Source organism: Salmo salar, chromosome 17 (genome assembly GCF_965601325.2).
Source record: "Salmo salar chromosome 17, fSalSal1, whole genome shotgun sequence".
In the NCBI taxonomy this organism is placed as follows: domain Eukaryota; kingdom Metazoa; phylum Chordata; class Actinopteri; order Salmoniformes; family Salmonidae; genus Salmo; species Salmo salar.
The window spans coordinates 48,452,152-48,473,899 of NC_138307.1; the positions used below are offsets into that span (position 1 = coordinate 48,452,152).

The window sequence follows — 21,748 nt, forward strand, 5'->3', positions numbered from 1 at the left end:
TAAGGCACTTGAGATTAAGATATTTGGTTTAAATGTATCCCTCAAAAGATGTGTAATGAATTTAATGGGAACGGGCCATATGACAGAAATGGCCAACCTCTGTATGGCACCAATCACTACTAGACGAGTGTTTCCCAACTCCAGTCCTCGATTATCCTCAACAGCACACATTTTTGTTGTAGCCCCAGACAAGCACACCTGATTGAACTTGTCATCTAATCAAGCCTTTCATGAGTTGAATCAGGTGAGTTTGTCCAGGGTTACAATAATTATGTGTTGTGTTGGGAGTACTCAAGGACTGGAGTTAGGAAACACTGTACTACACACACTCACATAGACATTACTGTATGTAGCCAAGCAAATGCTCAACCCTGTGCTATCTAGTGTTTGTATGTTGGAAAATTACTGGGCTGACTCCTTATACTGTTTACCCAGCAACATTATCAGTGATGACCTTGTGCCACTGACATGCACTGCAGTTGCTTAGTGGTAGGCCATCATACGTGTTATGGATTGGCACTGCAGTGAATGTGTAGACTTAACTAGACTTTGCATCCTATGTGCACTCATTTATCAGAGTAGAACCAATTGGATTCAAGACCAATAGTGGTGACCAGGTGTAGGCTTATAACAAACTCCGCTATAAATTGTGCATAATAACAGAACACTAGTTTTTAGTTATTATTACTCTCAATGCTGTATTCATTTGCCATGTATTGGGTTGAGTGCCAATGTTTACACATCATTTGATTTCCAAGGGTACTACTCTTGACCTCACTGGGTCACAACAACATTATAAGTAAGCAATAAGGCCCGAGGGAATGTGGTATATTGCCAATATACTACGTCAAGGGGCTGTTCTTAAGCACGACACAACACAGAGTGCCTGGATACAGCCATTAGCTGTGGTATATTGGCCATATACTACAAACCCCTGAGATGCCTTCTTGGTATTATAAACTGGTTACCAACGTAATTAGAACAGTAATAGTACTTTGTCATACCCATGGTATACATTCTGATATACCACAGCTTTCAGCCAATCAGCATTCAGGGCTCTAACTACCCGGTTTGTAATCCCTGACCAATCAGATACATGGATAATTAGAAGGAGCTAGCATGTGACCAATCACACTCCTTCTAAATGCTTTTGAACAATGACGGGATTCAATTAATCTGGCCTGGGCGCTCGGGTAAGCATGTTTTGCAAAGGGTGAAAGTTGATTGCATTCGTTTTGAAATCGGGCTGCCTCCAGGCGTGAGCCAGGAGCCTTAAAACAAAAGTCACATAATTAAAGGGATACTTCGGAATTTTGGCAATGATGAACTTGTAGATGCGTCTCTGTGTCCAGTATGAAGGATGTTGGAGGTTGTTTTGTGAGCCAATGCTAACTAGCATTAGTACAACGACTGGAAGTCTAGCAGATACCCATAGACTTCCAGTCACTGCGCAAATGCTAGTTAGCAATTGCGCTATAGCTAGTTAGCAACTTCCTTCAAACTGCACGCAAAGACATTAAAATGGTATCCACAACTTCATCTAAATCTGGGGAAGTAGGTAAAGTGCCTCATTGCCAAAATCCCGAAGTATCCCTTTGGAGTAATGAGCAGGATTCTGTGTTATCACATGCAAAAGTGATTGCTTTTGATAAAAACACTTTATCTGCCTTCCCAATGAAAACTAATTTGAAAATTCAAACAAATATTTTATGGAAAAGAGATGTATGTTTCTGGAGGATGCACCATGCTGACTTGTTGACAACATGACTGAGATTACTGTTCAATTTGAGAAGGGGACTCCTCCTTCACAGTTTTTGCCCATTCACGTAACGGGCCACAGACCGGTGCTCCAGGGCTCAGCATAATCCAATTCGTCCAATGATAGCCATTGTTCCTTCTAATAGAGGACACAAGTCAAAACTGACCCTTCAAAACACAATAGATAAACAGATGTGATTTCATTTATTCTCTCGTGGTTAATATCAATGTTTTCAATGTAATAAAGGACAATTATTTTTGCATTCACACTTTGGACAACGGATCTCTATCTTGGACACAGTCCCGAATGTATATCACACAACTATATATATCATCAAGTGTGATGTTCTTAAGTCAATAAGAAAAACAGTAGTCACATGATACACCTCAAGTTTTACCTCAAGTTTCCCAAACAATAACTCATTGTTTGCTATTAACCTTCATACTACACATGACAAAGGCCCACGAGGCCATGGCCTCACTACATAGGGAACACGGTGTCATTTCGGCTACACAAGACTCATGCTCAGCCCACCCGTTAACTCGACCCAGCTTTTGTGACACAGGAACACAGGCTACTGTTTCAGAGTGACCTCCACAAACCCACACAAGGGCAGAAACACAATGGAGTGGACACACACACACACACTTCTGCATGACCGCACACACGTTCACACATGCGCACACACAGAGGAGAAAGTATGTTAATATGAACTGTTTCCTGTGCTGTGGTGCCGTCAAATCACAAAGAGACAGCAATAAGTGCCCGATAGAAAATAGTTCCAATATCACCAGGGCAGGCTTAGACTATTTCTAATATCTTGTGTATCAAATGTTTTTCCAAAGTGCTACCTTATAGTACTAGTCTTCAGTTCCGCATTGGGTCTTCAGTTTTATCTTCAGTTGCAGTATTAAAATAACATGGGAGATAGAAGTGGAAAAACATTGGCAGGCCTGTCTCTATGGGGATTAGGGGAACTGCCACTGATGGGCTGCAGCTGTCGCCACCTCAGTAGTCCACAGTGATATATAAGGGACCAGGGTAAAAATAGCAAACCGAGCTTGACCCCCTCAGCAGCTATTCTTTTAGAGTTTACACACCAAGATGATGTTAATTTGAGGAAATGTTTGTTTATTCTATTTTACTGAGCCATTACGTTATGTTCTTATTCTTATATTTTATTATTATGTATCCTGTACATACGACTAATCCAACTTGAATGGATAGCTAGTTATCTATAGCAGTACTGAGCATCTCTGGAATGTTATGTTGCTTGAGGTGGTAGTTAGACTTGCTATGTACTTCCCAGGACTAATGGATGAAACAAAAAGTGTAGACATGATACATTAGGCTACATAACACCACAAGTAATATAGTTAAGAAATGACATAATTACTGACTGAATGGTATGAATATCATGAATACCATGATATCAATATCTGTACAGAGACATTTCTGAATTTCACACATTTTGGGAGAATATTCCATGCTCAGCATATGCCATGACAACCCCCCCCCCCCCCCCCCCCCCAAACTCAGCAGACCTGAGCTCCAGGTACGCAAACACAACACACATTTCATTTCCTGGAAACATCGCTTCTATTGTGTGTCTGCTGCTTTCAGGGAAGGGAAATGTGAAAACCCCATTATTAAGAGCAACCAAAGGGATTATAATGACATGGTTACTGAGTCACAAGTGTCCAATTAACATTGGGAGGCCGTCGATGTGATGCCTCTTGGGTTCATTGTGCCGCATGCGAGATACACTAGTCCATTAGATTCACCAGAGCCTTAGGCAGTTCTGCTCACCTCCTAGCCCTACACCCAAATCACATACTATCAATGCTCAGGGCTCCATTTTACAAGACAGAATGACGCAGGCAACTTTGTTGTTCTGATAGGATGCTTTTTTTTATAAATGGGGTGATCCCCTATCAAGAGACAGTCATCAGATAAGAGCATCACTAGGGACAATAATAGTTTGTGTTTAACAAAGGAATAGGGTGCCATTCTGACAAACGCTGTACATAGTATATAGCGCCCTCTAGTGTTCATGTAGAGAACAGAAACAAATCCTGCACCTGTTTCTATTTCTGAGGGTATAGAGCCCCACAGAGGTGTCATAATACCCACAAAACCTAGCGGTCAAACAAGGAAATGGTTCCAGTAATTTTTCTACCATTCATTTTTCCCTTAGGGAATTTTTAGAAACACTTAAAATAAGGGCTGTGTTTCATCCTGTAGGCTTACCCTAGCTTGACGTTTTGATAACCAAGTACAGTAAACGTATATATATAAACGTATATACATATATATATTGTTTCTAATTGGACTATGACGCCACCCTGAAAGTCAGACAGCTTAAAATGTATATTATAAACTGGGTGGTTCAAGCCCTGAATGCTGTATGGCTGACATCCATAGTATATTTAAGCAATAAGGCACGAGGGGGTGTGGTATTATGGCCAATATACCATGTTTAAGGGCTGTTCTTAGACACAACGCATTTCGGAGTGCCTGGACTCAGCCATATACCATAAATCCCTGAGGTGCGTTATTGCTATTTTAAACTGGTTACCAGCATAATTAGACCAGTTAAAACATGTTTTGTCATACCCGTGGAACACGGTCTGGTACACCACGGCTGTCAGCCAATCAGCATTCAGGGCTTGAACCATCCAGTTTATAACAGACCGTATACCACTGGTATGACCAAACATGTATTTTTACTGCTCTAATTGTGCTGGTAACCCATTTATAATAACAATAAGGCACCTTGGGGGTTTGTGATATGGCTAATACCACGGCTAAGGGTCGTTGTATCCATATACCACACCCCCTCGTGCCTTAATGCGTAAGTACCCCAATACCCAAATTATTTTAATTGCAGTGGAAAACTTCAAATTAAAAACGGACATGTTTTAGAGGGAATCATTTATTTAAATAATTATATATAATTTCCACATAATGACATGACTCAAAACCAGACCATTTTTCTACAGTACATATATTCTCCTAAACCTCAGTGCAGAGGGGGAACAAACATGGATCCCTCCCTTCCGGTCTCTCTTTCTCTTAAATATACATGGAAGGAACAGCCCTGGGCCTGGAGAGGAGGAGCTGCTTTAGGAACATAAATATAGAAAACCGAGGTGTGTGCTGCAGCCAGGGTGGTGAAGTGACTTGAGAGGGGGTCCAGAGATGTAGTGAAGGGGTTGGAGTGTAGGTGGGCTTTTGTTGATTTTTTTTTTTTTACTCAGTGAGCCCCAGCTTCTTCTTGAGGGACTCTGGCATCTCAGGGGGAGGGGGACGGGGCAGGCGGAAGTAGACCTTCACGGAGTCGTAGATGAACCACTGCAGGGCGGTCAGGGTACCGATCATGATGATACGGGCAACCAGGCCCTTCCACACACCTTAAGAGGGGGAGAGAATGGGGAGAAGGGATGTTTAGGACAGGTGTTTGTTGGAAGTGTATAAATAAATTACATCTGCTTTGTTGTTCCTTTGAGCAGGCCAAACATCCAATATTGGAGTTATATATGCAAGAGAAAAAATAAAAAAATAAACGTAATTCAGTAGACTGACAATAGAGCAACAGCACAGGAGCGCCCTCCAGAGGTGGATCTAAGGAGCGTGTTGGAATTGGGACGTTAAATAAAATCCCACCCACCTACCCCCCTCTCCCAGTAATCAGAGAGGATTTGATAGGATAAAGTAACCTGATGTACCAAATCAGTTTCACGAATCACATCAGTGATAACTTTGAGGAAGGATGCGTTTCCTAAGTAAGACAAGCCCTACGGTTGTCCACTCACCTTTAGGTCCGAGCTTCTTGAGCACTTGGACGGCAGTGCTGCCACTCTCCTTGTTCAGTACAGACACCACTGAGTCCGCTGGGTGGGACACGATGGCACAGAACACACCAGCTGCAGGGGACAGACAAATGCTCAGCACACAATCCTATACAAGCCCGCTATATACCATCAAACAGAAGACTGGGTGATCTTTGCTAGTCACCAAATGGAAGAAAACTGATTGAAACAGGGAGGGACAACTACCTGTACATGTGCAATAAGAAATGCTTGTTTTCATTTTCCGTTGCAAAACATTTTGCTATGGTGTGTACTAATGAATACGAACCAGGTTTCTCTGGGTAGAAGTTGCAATTGGGCACAGATCTAGGATCATATTACGCTTCCCCCAATCCTAACCTTAGTTATTACAAGGACAACACAAACCGGACTCTAGGTGAGCTACTAGAGCTAGGGCCACCTTCATCCTATTTCCTGTGTACTAATACTCACCGATGTAGCCGGCAGTGAAGGTGACGATCAGCTGTTCGCCCTTGGTGCACTCAGCGCGGGGTTTGGGCACCACATGTTTGTAGAGCAGCTCCACGGTCCTCTCAAAGCAGGCAAACTTCATCATGGTGTAGGGGATCTGCCTCATCCACAGGGGAACCACACCCTTGTAGAACCTGAGAGAAAGGAGGGGGTGGGGAGAGAAAGACCGAGAAGGAAGAATGTCAGTTCCACGCAGGCAGATCAGAGTTCTCGTTCCCTCTGATCAGAAACCATAGGTGAAAGCAATATGGTGGTCACTAACAAGGCACTGCCTTTCACCAGACAAGAGTGTAAAGAAGATGAACAAACTGTTAGACTATCCCAGCGCAATCCTGGAAAATAACATTAGGGCCTAGGTGATTGTCCATCCCCCAGCATAGCTGCACCGGTAGGGTCCCGCCAGTGGAACTGAGGGTTGCCAGTGCAGCAGAGGGGCTGGGAGGCAGGTAGACTGCTCTCACACGCCAATGACTCAAACACCTCCAACTATACAGCCAAAAAGCTGTTGAGGGCTTCCAAGCTGGAGCTGCAGCACTCAGAGACAACAGCACAGGACTGCCCTCCAGAGGTGGATCTAAGGAGCGTGTTTGTTCGGTAACCTCACAAATCAGCTATGAGGAACAAGAATTACTTTTGTAGGCTTATGTTCCATACCAGCCAAGAAACACCCAATTCATGTAATCAAGGCTACAAGTTGTATCAGATTTGTTTCACCTAGTGTAGGAACAAAAGCAGACACGTCGTAACTGTCCATGAGCAGGGTTGAATACTTTTACGGGTTATACAGTCTCCAAAACAAACCAAATAGACCACCACAAACACAAAATCTACTCACGCCCATACTCCCTCCTCTGCGAACATCTTGGGAGCACACTGTCTGAGGTTGTTGGCATAGCCTGGGCAGGTCTGGATACGCACTTTACACGCCTCCATGGGGGCCAGGGCAATATCAGCAAAGAACTCTGCACTGGCAGACGCAGCCAGGTACAGGGATGTCCTCCACAGGTAGGTGTTCTCCTGTTAGATGAGAGGGGGCGAAGTCAGTTGTGGTCCTGTGTGGGCTTGCAACACCAATGTCATGGGTTCAAAGTCACGCGGGGATTAGTAAATGTAAGCGCTCATTGTACTGTACTTGGATAAAAGCGCCTGCTAACTAGCATGTAATTTATGATTTTTGGTGGGTGAACGAGTCCCTTTAAAACACGGTAAACAAGGGAATCCAACCGTGTTAGTTTCTACCCACATTGGTTCCTACCCCTGACTGACCTCTCCAAGCATGTCGCTGTAGAAGATCTTGAACATCTCATAGAAGCCAAACTTGCAGAGACCCTGCATGGAGTAGCCGATGAAGGTAGGGGCCCAGCCCTTAGCCAGCCCTCGGGCTCCATCCTCCTTCAGTGTGAGGGAGAAGCCTTTGCCAATGCTCTTGTACTTGTCAGGGTCCACCTAAGGAAGAAAAAACAATTGATTAGTAGAGTCAAAGGAACAATGGGAGTAGACTAGATTAGAGACCTATGGGCTGAAACCTAGGTCATTTTTTTATAAGAAAAATAACTAGCTAGGTTTCAGGTTGTGAACTAGGGGGTTATCCAGATTGACATTACTACTTATAGCTAGTGATTTATCTAATGTCTGCTAATCTACAGGAAACTTCCACCCAATCACAAATCTAGTTTTCACACTCAATTTTTTCTTCATCTACTCAAGTGCATAGGAATTAAGGGTACATTTGGACTGCAAGGTCTGACGGATTGTAAGGCCACAATTGTTGAACAATCCCTCAGACAATAAAGCTGAAACTAACTTCTTAGGGGTAGATTTGGGATTGGGCACCTTTCCTCACAGGAGCTATGGAGGCCTTCACACAGCAGACAGCTACAGGGGGTACCACAAACCTGGATGCGGCACTTGACAAGGTCGAGGGGTACAACAGCTGTGTGTGTGAGGCCGCAGCTCAGGATACCCCCAAAGCCACACAGAGCATAATACTTTGTTGAGCCAAACTCACAGCTCACATCTGCAGAGTCTGCAGCAAAAAAAAAAACAATGCATGCCCAACATGCAGTCACGACACATGCAACACAGGACAATAATCACCAACAGAAATGCCACCATTACATTATAACACACCAGGGAATGAGCCAGTTAAAATTTCAAACACTTGTGAATCAGGGTTCAGGTAAATTCCATTTAAATTCAGGAAGTAAACTGACATTCCAATTTACCTCAATGCTTCTCTATGATACATTTTATGAATTTGCATCAGTTTACAGTGTACTTCCTGAATTGAAACTGACTTCAACCCTGCTTGTGATTTTAAATCGATTATTATATACCCAGGACTTATTTCACTCATTTGATGAAATAATCATAACACAGGGCTAAAAATATGTAATAAAAAATAAAATTTGAATTCTAACTTGACTCGAAAATATCCAACAGCTTTTACTAAAAAAATGATTGTTGAAGCATGAGCTGTATAGTTAGCTAAAATACATATAGCGTGCATAAATATATTAACCGTTTATACTTTAGTCAATTTAAAGCTGGGAATAATTCCATTGAGGTGTAAATTACTTGGGCCTTTGGACCTACTTAATAAAACTATAGGCTAAATTCTAGCAATGCATAGCTGCACTTTGACCATGTTATAAATAGCAGGGTGAACAATCTGAAAACATTTTCCCATTGCCACTCCTGACCTTTCAGTGACCTACAAGTCCTTCAGCTTTGGATTGAGAAGGGGAATGGTAGCAGGCAGGGAGGTTCAGGAACACTGATGATTGTGAATCACACACTTACCATGCGATGTGGGTCATTCGAAAACAATTTTGTTTAAATCAGGTGATCAAGTGGGATAAACGTGAGGAACAACAATGACAGATTCCACCACAACTGCACAAAACCGGGCTACTTGATACATCCATTCTCCCATGCAAATTAATGCATTTCAGACAACAAAAACATGTCGGCGTGTTGGGTTTTAGTGGCACCAGGCCACAGGGTTAGACAGACCTGCATTCTGCATTTGACCAGATCGAGGGGCACTAGGGCAGCATGTGTGGTGCCACAGCTGATGATGCCACCAAACCCACAGAGGAGTAAATACTTCCGTGAGCCGAACTCACAGCTGTCTCCCTCTGAAGAAAGAGTCAGGCAATACTTTCAAAATGGGGACTTGATGTTGTTCATTAGAAAAGTGGTAATAAGTAAGAGCAAACTGCCTCTTCACTAGGCTAAAGAGCAAATGCAAGTGGAGCTTAATTGTGTGTCCTGTCCTATGTAGTCGGCATAGGCCTATGTCACAGGTGCAAAGAGCCATGCACACGTGGAACATTTACTCCCTGTGAGGGCAGACTGTTGTGCAACAGGCGCTGTACCAGCAGAGCAGACTAGCTGTATAACTAATCAACCAACCAGCAGTGTTTAGGCTATAAAAAGAGGACACTGGCCAGCAAGCTGTAAAACTATCCAAAAGGCTGACCCAAATATGGTGGATCAATAATAGCTAATGTCACCTTTAGAACTAGGCTGGCTAAACCGTAAAAACTAAAAATATTCCATAGAACATTTTCAAGCAACCATGAAAAACAGCCATAATACTGCAATGGTCAGAATATAACTGATGGGTGGTTGAAGGCCATGCTTTACGTTACAAAAAGGATAGCATTTCAAATGATCCTAAATCTAGACAAAACTTGTCAAACTTATTCGAATTGAGAACCAATTAAATGCCCCCGTCTAGGGGTCAGACGCATATCATTAGCTGGTTGGTGTGCTAGAAAGCAATACACAGACATTCGCCTAACTAGTACTTTGCTCTTATGAGTCGGGGGCCTCTCACCTTAGTTTTAAACAGCGATTGAGGGAAGACATGAATTCAGTTCAGATACCTGCGGCATATTTCAAAGTTTACATTTGCCCTTCCATGTCCTCCATAGACAAGGCCTAGCCTGTCTTTGACATTCCACATTTAATGACTGTGGCTAGATAGCGTTACAAGGTTGACCAACACACAAGTCGTATCTATTAAATAACACATGTTGATATCTATTAAATAACACCGTAATAAAATTGGTATCTCGTCTCATCATCATTGATTCAGTTGGCTGCGTACTTGCTCGCTAGCTAGCTACTTGCTAACTGTACTTGTTAGCTAGTTAGCATGCAGAACATAGGTTTACCAGCGATTGCTGCGGCAGCGAGGTTGCGGCTCTGTCCATTTGCAGGGAGGCTCTGTTTGGGCTCCTCGATTTCTTGGAGGGAGAAGAGTGGGGCGTTGAAGGGATTAGCCCGAGACAACTGCGTTAGTGTGGTCGGATACATGATGTCCAAAACCTGGCTGTAGAATGAAAGCGAATGTTAGCAAGCTAGCTCACTAGTGTACCTTGCTATTGAAACACGATCAGCAGTAAGACAACTCAGCTGACACTAACAGCAGGGTTGGAATGTCACGTGAGTATGTAGCTATAGTTTGACATCCAGATAACATGGAATGGAAATGCAAACCGTATTATATCATGTTATTGTTAGCTAACGAGCTATTCCGGCCTCTGGCTAGTTAGCTAACTTATTTAGCATGCTCACTACTACTAGTTAGTGAGCAACTGATTAGCTAGCTTTCCCAAGGTGGAACAGTTGCACAAGACAAGCTAGCAACATAAAACATTCTAAACGTCCTAAATACAGTATTACAGTAAAGACGAGCCTTAATATTCCCTTCTACTGTAACATTGTAAATTCGAATTATGTTAGATATTTCACAGTACAGTACTCCACTCACTCTCTCGGTGTCTTAAAATGGCACCTCCGCTCTACTGCAACCGGCGGCTCACAGGGACCGAACGACCTAGCGATAAAATCATTTGTCCTTCCCTGACGTCACGGAGAAAAGTGGGAGAGTCCTTCTGCGTTCTGTCCTATCGAGGACGATATATGGAATGACAGTGCGATCAATCAAAATGCGGGGTTCAATCACGAAACAGGACTTTCCTAGGTCTTCAGCGCTATCGTAGAAGTACAATGCTAGAATGCTCTTTAAATTTGGTTTTAGAAGTGACAGTGCCACCAACCACATGGAAGACTAAACAGTTGATACATGATGGAGTGCTGTGTGTGCCAGATAAAGACAGGGGGTGAGGGGGAAAGAGAGAGGTAATGTAAACATATGTTTCCCAGGCCAATAAAGTCCTTTGAATTGAATTGAGAGGCAGAGAGAGAGCGATACAGAGACAGAGAGCTTGTGGGAGAGAGCGAGAGAGGTGAGAGTAAGTAGATTACTATGCCTTGGCAGTGCAGTCTATTCTTGTCCATGGTATTAATCTAGGCCTGTGGAGCAGGGCAGTCTTCCATCCCTGCAGGTCAACAGTGTCAGGGCAGTCTTGACTTTTGCCGCATTCACGTGCTAGTCGGAACTAGGAAAATGGTTATAGTTATACACATACCACGTTCAACCAGTTAGCAAGTCAGAAATATCAGAATGTCCTAGTTCCGAGTAGCATGTGAAGCTCTTATCAAGTGGACCTCTGAATGATTGGACCAGTTTAATAAATATCAAATCAGAGAGCAGAAACCACAGAGAATGCCTTCATGCCTCTACTACAACCTATATTTAACAATTATTTGGCAATGGGCAGTCAGTAGGCAGCTCAACCCTGCTTCTGGCTGACTGTGTGTAGGTGTCTGTGTGAAGTTAAAATTGGCATCAGGGTCCTATATGAGTGCAATAGGTGAAACTATTCCTGATTTCCACTCTGGGCTAAGTAGAGGGTATTCAGTGGGGCCTGTATTTTATCATTGACACCATTACCAAAAAAATTGCCATCAGAGTGCAGTACAGTATGTTGCAAATAACACTATGTCCAAAATAACCATTTTTTTACTGCAGTAATTTTGCAGTATAACTGCAGTTCAACTGCAGTACACTGCTGTTATTCTGCAATTACTGTGTCCAAAATAACACAGTCGACTGCAGTTACTGCACTTTCACTGCAGTTTCAAAAGGGCAATCTTTTTTGTAAGGGCAGGCTCAGCTCCCCCTCTGCAGCTAGAAAGTACTGCTGTAAGAAAAATACTATAGCTATTTTGGAAAGGCTGCTCCAAGGAGTGCCTCAAGGCTCCATCCTCGACCTCTGCTTTTCATTATTTACATGCCTCCCTTGAGCCCGATCATCCGCCGCTATGGTCTCAACATCCACTGCTATGCGGATAACTCACAAATTTACATCCACACCAAACCCACCTCTCATCTCTCTACCCCGCCTCTGATCAAACATCAAGGATATGAAAACTGGATGACATCCAATCTACTCAAACTCAACAGTAATAAAACAGGTCATGCTGTTGGCTCCCAAGGCTCTCCTCAAGAAAGTGGGAGACCTCATAATGTCCATCAAGGGCTGTTCCATCTGCCTGTCATCTGTGGTCAGAAACCTGGGTGTCATCCTGGTCCCACTCTCTCATTTGAGACCCACATAAAATATATCACCAAATCTGGCTTCTTCCACCATCACTTGGTACATCACGTATGGACTAGAGGTCTTCTCTGGTCCAAAACTGTGGACCCATAGAGGCCCAATAATTTTTGAAAGGGGGTGCCCGAACCCGAATGAACCCGCGGACAAACAGACCTTAATAGGTTTAGGCTTTTGAAAAATAACTATTTTTCATAAAATATTTGTTATCTTAGCTAGCTGAATTGTTTACCAGTTGCTAAGCAGTTGCTAGGGACTCTTTTGGAAGAAGCTAGCTAGCTAACGAAGAACAACAAAGAATATCTAGTTAACATAAGAAAAGAAAGAGAAAATCAGGACAGAAGAAAAAGGATATCAAAGTGAAACAGTTCTCTAAAGACACAGGAGACAATAATACAAGAAACAACACTTCTGTAGCTTGTCAACTATGTGTCTGTCTATCCCTGTTCTCTCCTCTCTGCACAGGCCATACAAACGCTTCACACCGCGTGGCCGCTGCCACTCTAACCTGGTGGTCCCAGCGCGCACGACCCACGTGGAGTTCCAGGTCTCCGGCAGCCTCTGGAACTGCCGGTCTGCAGCCAACAAGGCTGAGTTCATCTCAGCCTATGCTACCCTCCAGTCCCTAGACTTCCTGGCGCTGACGGAAACATGGATTACCACAGATAACACTGCTACTCCTACTGCTCTCTCTTCGTCTGCCCACGTGTTCTCGCATAGCCCTAGAGCATCGAGCCAGCGGGGTGGTGGCACTGGAATCCTCATCTCTCCCAAGTGGACATTCTCTCTTTCTCCCCTGACCCATCTGTCTATCTCCTCATTTGAATTCCATGCTGTCACAGTTACCAGCCCTTTCAAGCTTAACATCCTTATCATTTATCGCCCTCCAGGTTCCCTTGGAGAGTTCATCAATGAGCTTGACGCCTTGATAAGTTCCTTTCCTGAGGATGGCTCACCTCTCACAGTTCTGGGTGACTTTAACCTCCCCACGTCTACCTTTGACTCATTCCTCTCTGCCTCCTTCTTTCCACTCCTCTCCTCTTTTGACCTCACCCTCTCACCTTCCCCCCCTACTCACAAGGCAGGCAATACGCTTGACCTCATCTTTACTAGATGCTGTTCTTCCACTAATCTCATTGCAACTCCCCTCCAAATCTCCGACCACTACCTTGTATCCTTTTCCCTCTTGCTCTCATCCAACACTTCTCACTCTGCCCCTACTCGGATGGTATTGCGCCGTCCCAACCTTCGCTCTCTCTCTCCCGCTACTCTCTCCTCTTCCATCCTATCATCTCTTCCCTCTGCTCAAACCTTCTCCAACCTATCTCCTGATTCTGCCTCCTCAACCCTCCTCTCCTCCCTTTCTGCATCCTTTGATTTTCTCTGTCCCCTATCCTCCAGGCCGGCTCGGTCCTCCCCTCCTGCTCCGTGGCTCGACGACTCACTACGAGCTCACAGAACAGGGCTCCGGGCAGCCGAGCGGAAATGGAGGAAAACTCGCCTCCCTGCGGACCTGGCATCCTTTCACTCCCTCCTCTCTACATTCTCCTCTTCTGTCTCTGCTGCTAAAGCCACTTTCTACCACTCTAAATTCCAAGCATCTGCCTCTAACCCTAGGAAGCTCTTTGCTACCTTCTCCTCCCTCCTGAATCCTCCTCCCCCCCCCCCCCCCCCCCCTCCCTCTCTGCGGATGACTTCGTCAACCATTTTGAAAAGAAGGTTGACGATATCCGATCCTCGTTTGTTAAGTCAAACGACACCGCTGGTCCTGCTCACACTGCCCTACCCTGTGCTTTGACCTCTTTCTCCCCTCTCTCTCCAGATGAAATCTCGCGTCTTGTGACGGCCGGCCGCCCAACAACCTGCCCACTTGACCCTATCCCCTCCTCTCTTCTCCAGACCATTTCCGGAGACCTTCTCCCCTTCCTCACCTCGCTCATCAACTCATCCTTGACCGCTGGCTACGTCCCTTCCGTCTTCAAGAGAGCGAGAGTTGCACCCCTTCTGAAAAAACCTACACTCGATCCCTCCGATGTCAACAACTACAGACCAGTATCCCTTCTTTCTTTTCTCTCCAAAACTCTTGAACGTGCCGTCCTTGGCCAGCTCTCCTGCTATCTCTCTCAGAATGACCTTCTTGATCCTAATCAGTCAGGTTTCAAGACTGGGCATTCAACTGAGACTGCTCTTCTCTGTGTCACGGAGGCTCTCCGCACTGCTAAAGCTAACTCTCTCTCCTCTGCTCTCATCCTTCTAGACCTATCTGCTACCTTTGATACTGTGAACCATCAGATCCTCCTCTCCACCCTCTCCGAGTTGGGCATCTCCGGCGCGGCCCACGCTTGGATTGCGTCCTACCTGACAGGTCGCTCCTACCAGGTGGCGTGGCCAGAATCTGTCTCCGCACCATGCGCTCTCACCACTGGTGTCCCCCAGGGCTCTGTTCTAGGCCCTCTCCTATTCTCGCTATACACCAAGTCACTTGGCTCTGTCATATCCTCACATGGTCTCTCCTATCATTGCTATGCAGACGACACACAATTAATCTTCTCCTTTCCCCCTTCTGATAACCAGGCGGCGAATCGCATCTCTGCATGTCTGTCAGACATATCAGTGTGGATGACGGATCACCAGCTCAAGCTGAACCTCGGCAAGACGGAGCTGCTCTTCCTCCCGGGGAAGGACTGCCCCTTCCATGATCTCGCCATCACGGTTGACAACTCCCTTGTGTCCTCCTCCCAGAGTGCTAAGAACCTTGGCGTGATCCTGGACAACACCCTGTCGTTCTCCACTAACATCAAGGCGGTGACCCGATCCTGTAGGTTCATGCTCTACAACATTCGCAGAGTACGACCCTGCCTCACACAGGAAGCGGCGCAGGTCCTAATCCAGGCACTTGTCATCTCCCGTCTGGATTACTGCAACTCGCTGTTGGCTGGGCTCCCTGCCTGTGCCATTAAACCCCTACAACTCATCCAGAACGCCGCAGCCCGTCTGGTGTTCAACCTTCCCAAGTTCTCTCACGTCACCCCGCTCCTCCGCTCTCTCCACTGGCTTCCAGTTGAAGCTCGCATCCGCTACAAGACCATGGTGATTGCCTACGGAGCCGTGAAGGGAACGGCACCTCCATACCTTCAGGCTCTGATCAGGCCCTACACCCAAACAAGGGCACTGCGTTCATCCACCACTGGCCTGCTGGCCCCCCTACCTCTGAGGAAGCACAGTTCCCGCTCAGCCCAGTCAAAACTGTTTGCTGCTCTGGCACCCCAATGGTGGAACAAGCTCCCTCACGACGCCAGGACAGCGGAGTCAATCACCACCTTCCGGAGACACCTGAAACCCCACCTCTTTAAGGAATACCTAGGATAGGATAAAGTAATCCTTCTAACCCCCCCCCCCCCCCCCCCCTTAAAAGATTTAGATGCACTATTGTAAAGTGGTTGTTCCACTGGATATCATAAGGTGAATGCACCATTTTGTAAGTCGCTCTGGATAAGAGCGTCTGCTAAATGACTTAAATGTAAATGTAAAATGTAATGTTGGCTAGGCATTCTATAAGTCAATAAATTCACCTTATTGGTGTAAAATACATATCTTACAGGCTATGCAGAGCTGTGGTTACATATAGTGTATTTGGAAATTATTCAGACCCTTTGACTTTTCCCACATTTATTTTTACGTTACAGCATTATTCTAACATTTATTAAATTGTTTTTTCCCCCTCATCATTCTAAACACAATACCCCATAATGACAAAGCAAAACACAGGTTTTTAGAAATGTATTAAAAATAAAAAACGGAAATATCACATTTACATAAAACTTTGTTGAAGCACCTTTGGCTGCGATTACAGCCTCAAGTTTTCTTGGGTATGAAGCTACAAGCTTGGCACACCTGTATTTGGGGAGTTTTTCCCATTCTTCTCTGCAGATCCTCTCAGGTTGATTGGAGAGCATCACTGCACAGCTATTTTCAGGTCTCTCCAGAGATGTTCGATCGGGTTCAAGTCCGACCTATGGGTGGGCCACTCAAGGACATTCAGAGACTTGTCCCAAAGCCACTCCTACGTTGTCTCGGCTGTGTGCTTAGGGTCCTTGTCCTGTTGGAAGGTAAACCTTCACCCCAGTCTGAGGCCCTGATTGCCCTGGAGCAGGTTTTCATCAAGGATCTCTCTGTACTTTGCTCCGTTCATCCTTTCTCGATCCTGACTAGTCTCCCAGTTCGTGCTGCTGAAAAACATCCCCACAGCATGATGCTGCCACCACCATGCTTCACCTTACGGATGGTGCAACGTTTCCTCCAGATGCATTTAGGCCAAAGAGTTCAATCTTGTTTCATCAGACCAGAGAATCTTGTTTCTCATGGTCTGAGAGTCCATTAGGCGCCTTTTGGCAAACTCCAAGCAGGCTGTTATGTGCCTTTCCTTGAGGAGTGGCTTCCGTCTGGCCACTCTACCATAAAGGGTTGATTGGTGGAGGGCTGCAGAGATGGTTGTCCTTCTGGAAGGTTCTCCCATCTCCACAGAGGAACTCTGGAGCTCTGTCAGAGTGACCATCGGGTTGTTGGTCAATTTGGTCAATTTTAGAATAAGACTGTAAGGTAACAAAATGTGGAAAAAGTCAAGGGGTCTGAATACTTTATGAACGCACCGATGACAATCAAACAGGACCCGACCTGGACCCAAGGAAAAAGTGAGAATTTCAGGTTCGGGTGGACCCGTGAAGACGTCTAGTCTGGACTACTGCGGCTCCAGTACGTTCAGAACTCCGCTGCCAGGGTCCTCTCACACACCAAACTCTCGGAACACATCACCCCCACTTTGCACTACCATCACTGGCTCCCAGTCAAATTATGCATTACCTGCATTACTCCTCACCTACAAGGCCCTCCATAGCCCTTTTATTTATTTCACCTTTATTTAACAAGGTAGGCAAGTTGAGAACAAGTTCTCATTTACAATTGCGACCTGGCCAAGATAAAGCAAAGCACTTCGACAACATACAAAAACACAGAGTTACACATGGAGTAAAACAACATACAATCAATGATACAGTAGACAAAAATGAGACTATATACAATGTGAGAAAATGATGTGAGATAAGGGAGGTAAAGGCAAAAAAAAGGCCATGGTGGCAAAGTAAATAAAGTATAGCAAGTAAAACACTGGAATGGTAGAATTATAATTTGAAGAAGGTTCAAAGTTCAAATATAAATAATATGGTGCAAAGGAGCAAAATAATAAAATAAATAAATACAGTAGGGGAAGAGGTAGTAGTTTGGGCTAAATTATAGATGGGCTATGTACAGGTGCAGTGATCTGGGAGCTGCTCTGATAGCTGGTGCATAAAGCTAGTGAGGGAGATAAGTGTTTCCAGTTTCAGAGATTTTTGTAGTTCGTTCCAGTCATTGGCAGCAGAGAACTGGAAGGAGAGACGACCAAAGGAGGAGTTGGCTTTAGGGGTGACCAGAGAGATATACCTGCTGGAGCGGAGATAAGGGGGGACTTTACATAGCAGGGTCTTGTAGATGACCTGGAGCCAATGTGTTTGGCGACGATTATGAAGCGAAGGCCAGCCAACGAGAGCGTACAGGTCGCAGTGGTGGGTAGTATATGGGGCTTTGGTGACAAAACGTATGGCACTGTGATAGACTGCATCCAGCTTGTTGAGTAGGGTATTGGAGGCTATTTTGTAAATGACATCGCCGAAGTCGAGGATTGGTAGGATGGTCAGTTTTACGAGGGTATGTTTGGCAGCATGAGTGAAGGATGCTTTGTTGCGAAATAGGAAGCCAATTCTAGATTTAACTTTGGATTGGAGATGATTGATGTGAGTCTGGAAGGAGAGTTTACAGTCTAACCAGACACCTAGGTATTTGTAGTTGTCCACAAATTCTAAGTCAGAACCATCCAGAGAAGTGATGCTGGACAGGCGGGCAGGTGCAGGCAGCGATCGGTTGAAGAGCATGCATTTAGTTTTACTTGTATTTAGGAGCAGTTGGAGACCACGGAAGGAGAGTTGTATGGCATTGAAGCTCGTCTGGAGGGTTGTTAACAGTGTCCAAAGAAGGGCCAGAAGTATACAGAATGGTGTCGTCTGCGTAGAGGTGGATCAGAGATTCACCAGCATCAAGAGCGACATCATTGATGTATACAGAGAAAAGAGTTGGCCCAAGAATTGAACCCTGTGGTACCCCCATAGAGACTGCCAGAGGTCCGGACAGCAGGCCCTCCGATTTGACACACTGAACTCTATCAGAGAAGTAGTTGGTGAACCAGGCGACGCAATCGTTTGAGAAACCAAGGCTACTGAGTCTGCCGATGAGGATGTGGTGATTAACAGAGTCAAAAGCTTTGGCCAGGTCAATGAATACGGCAGCACAGTATTGTTTCTTATCGATGGCGGTTACGATGTCGTTTAGGACCATGAGCGTGGCTGAGGTGCACCCATGACCAGCTCTGAAACCAGATTGCATAGCGGAGAGGGTGCGGTGGGATTCGAAATGGTCGGTATTCTGTTTGTTGACTTGGCTTTCGAAGACCTTAGAAAGACAGGGTAGGATGGATATAGGTCTGTAGCAATTTGGGTCAAGAGTGTCACCTCCTTTGAAGAGGGGGATGACAGCAGCTGCTTTCCAATCTATGGGAATCTCAGACGACACGAAAGCCCAGCTGATTTGTAGGGGTCCAGATTTTGCAGCTCTTTCAGAACATCAGCTGAATGGATTTGGGAGAAGGAGAAATGGGGGAGGCTTGGGCGAGTAGCTGTGGGGGGTGCAGTGCTGTTGCTGTAGTTAGGTGGAAAGCATGGCCAGCCGTAGAAAAATGCTTATTGAAATTCTCAATTATAGTGGGCTTATCGGTGGTGACAGAGTTTCCTATCCTCAGTGCAGTGGGCAGTTGGGAGGAGGTGTTCTTATTCTCCATGGACTTTACAGTGTCCCAGAACTTTTTAGAGTTTGAGTTGCAGGAAGCAAATTTCTGTTTGAAAAAGCTAGCCTTGGCGTTTCTAACTGCCTGTGTGTATTGGTTTCTAACTTCTCTGAAAAGTTGCATATCGCGGGTGCAGTTCGATGCTAATGCAGAACGCCACAAGATATTTTTGTGTTGGTTAAGGGCAGTCAGGTCTGGGGAGAACCAAGGGCTATATCTGTTCCTGGTTCTAAATTTCTTGAAAGGGGCATGCTTATTTAAGATGGTGAGGAAGGCATTTAAAAAAAATAACCAGGCATCCTCTACTGACGGGATGAGGCCTTGCCCCCTCATACCTCTCCGACCTCCTCCATACACACATGCCTTCCCACTGCCTCCGCTCCCCTGACACAGGACTACTCACCATCCCTAAAACAAAGATTGGGGGACCAGGTACTCAGTATCACTGCTCCCCAAATTCTTATACTCTCTCCCCCCCAGCCACCCACAACTCTGACTCCATCACCACCTTCAAAAGCAGACTAAAATTCCACCTGTTGAGTCTGGCTTTCCCTCAGTTTAGCCCAAGCTTAAAATAAGTAGCTTATATTTATATTTTAATTAGGGTTTCACAGAGAAAGCTATGAAAGCTACTGTTATTCTTAGATTTTTTTTCCCTTTTCTTGATATGGTCAAATAAATCAAGCATACATTGGTAACTTTTTTTATCATTTGGCACAGCAACTAGAGGCCATGAGTAACTTGGTCGAAAATAATGGCACAGATTGGCCTATAGGTGGCGATGTTATAAGCAGTCTCACTTAAACACTCACATGTGTCGCCCGTTTGAGCTAGAGACTTGAAACTTTGTATGTAGGCGTTGTTCTTCATGCTGAACAAATTTACCTCAAAGACCTGTAAGGTCCGTCAGGGTAGATTTTCCTCCATTTTTGAAAACCTTTGAACTATATAACACCAAATAACAAAAGTCTAGTCCAAATATCACCAAATTCGCTATGTAGGCCCACTTAAGGGACTGGTTAAGAGATGGCTGTTATTGATCAAATCAGGAAATCAGACTTTCTATCCATTTAAATCCTCTGTAAATCCACTCTACAATGGCCTTTCAACTTGAAACTTTTTAGGGTCATCAAAGACATTACCATGATGAACCATGTTACGTTTGGCATTGATATCTTAAAAAAAAGGAAGCTATTAATAATGAACTTTTTTGACTATTTAACACTAATGCTTAAAATAATCATACAAAATCTTCCTTCTCATGGACAAAGTCAGATTCACTCCAAATGTGGTCTTTGGACTCACCACAATAGTCCCTAGAGTTTGAGAAAATAACATTGATGCATTCAAAGATGTCCACACTATACCAGCAGATACATTAATATGCAAAAGATTCTTGCTCCTATGCATCTTCTCATGAACCACAGGACCAAATGACACCAAACTTGGAATGTAAGCTCATGGAACGTCTTAACTTAGTTTGAGAAAAGCTAAGGGATTGGTCAAAAGGTGGCTCAGGTATTGACAAATCAGTCCCTAAAATGAGATGAATTGAATTTGGTATTATCAACAAAAATGAGATGAATTGAATTTGGTATTATCAACAAAAATGAGATGAATTGAATTTGGTATTATCAACAAAAATGAGATGAATTGAATTTGGTATTATCAACAAAAATGAGATGAATTGAATTTGGTATTATCAACAAAAAAAAAGAAAACTATGTAAAGCTAATGCTCAAAATCTGCAATCTTTTCCTCATGAACCATGCATGAGATTCACTCCAGATTTTGGCTTTGAGAATGATTAGTTGCTACATTCGTTGTCAGCCACGCTACAGCACTAGATGGCATCATATCACACCAGGGCTAGAAGAACTGAACCGATGGACATTGGGCAATGAAATTTGGTATGTAAACCTTATGTATACATCCCTTAGATTTTATTTTGGAAAATTAGAAACCATAAGTCCTGCCACTTGCCCAGTCAAAGTATTACAACGGAGAGTGTATTGAAGCATGTACCAACAGACAAATCATTTAGACAAATATTTACACTAATGCTGAAAATATTTAATCTTAACATAAACCATTAGTCAAATTGACCCCAGGATTGGTATAGAAACTCAATACATTAAGTAAAGATAACCAACCTACAGTACTAGACTAAACTTCACTTGCATCCTCCTTGTGGTATTGAGAGGAACTTGGTAATGCTTTCACTGATTGTTTCTACATGACC

At 44.4% G+C, this 21,748-nt stretch overlaps 1 protein-coding gene and 1 non-coding gene across 4 annotated transcripts; both read right to left on the reverse strand.

The window, feature by feature from the left end:
* Positions 1-4,678: 4,678 nt before the first annotated feature.
* Positions 4,679-11,032, reverse strand: LOC106576021 (solute carrier family 25 member 3). 3 transcript variants are annotated; one of them, XM_014152817.3, is made up of 8 exons: positions 10,886-11,032; positions 10,287-10,444; positions 7,998-8,128; positions 7,369-7,548; positions 6,938-7,119; positions 6,064-6,236; positions 5,575-5,685; positions 4,679-5,172 (listed from the first exon to the last, which is right to left on the reverse strand). In XM_014152817.3, exons 2-8 carry the CDS (start codon positions 10,426-10,428, stop codon positions 5,012-5,014), a joined length of 1,080 nt encoding a protein of 359 aa, XP_014008292.1. In that variant the 5' UTR covers positions 10,429-10,444; positions 10,886-11,032; the 3' UTR covers positions 4,679-5,011. The 3 variants fall into 3 exon arrangements, with proteins under 3 accessions (XP_014008292.1, XP_014008294.1, XP_014008295.1); XM_014152819.3 differs by lacking the exon at positions 7,998-8,128 and adding an exon at positions 9,118-9,242; XM_014152820.3 differs by lacking the exon at positions 7,998-8,128.
* Positions 6,462-6,690, reverse strand: LOC123728341 (small nucleolar RNA SNORA53). The gene has a single exon (XR_006760227.1). It is a non-coding gene; the product is annotated as a small nucleolar RNA SNORA53 (small nucleolar RNA).
* Positions 11,033-21,748: the final 10,716 nt, after the last annotated feature.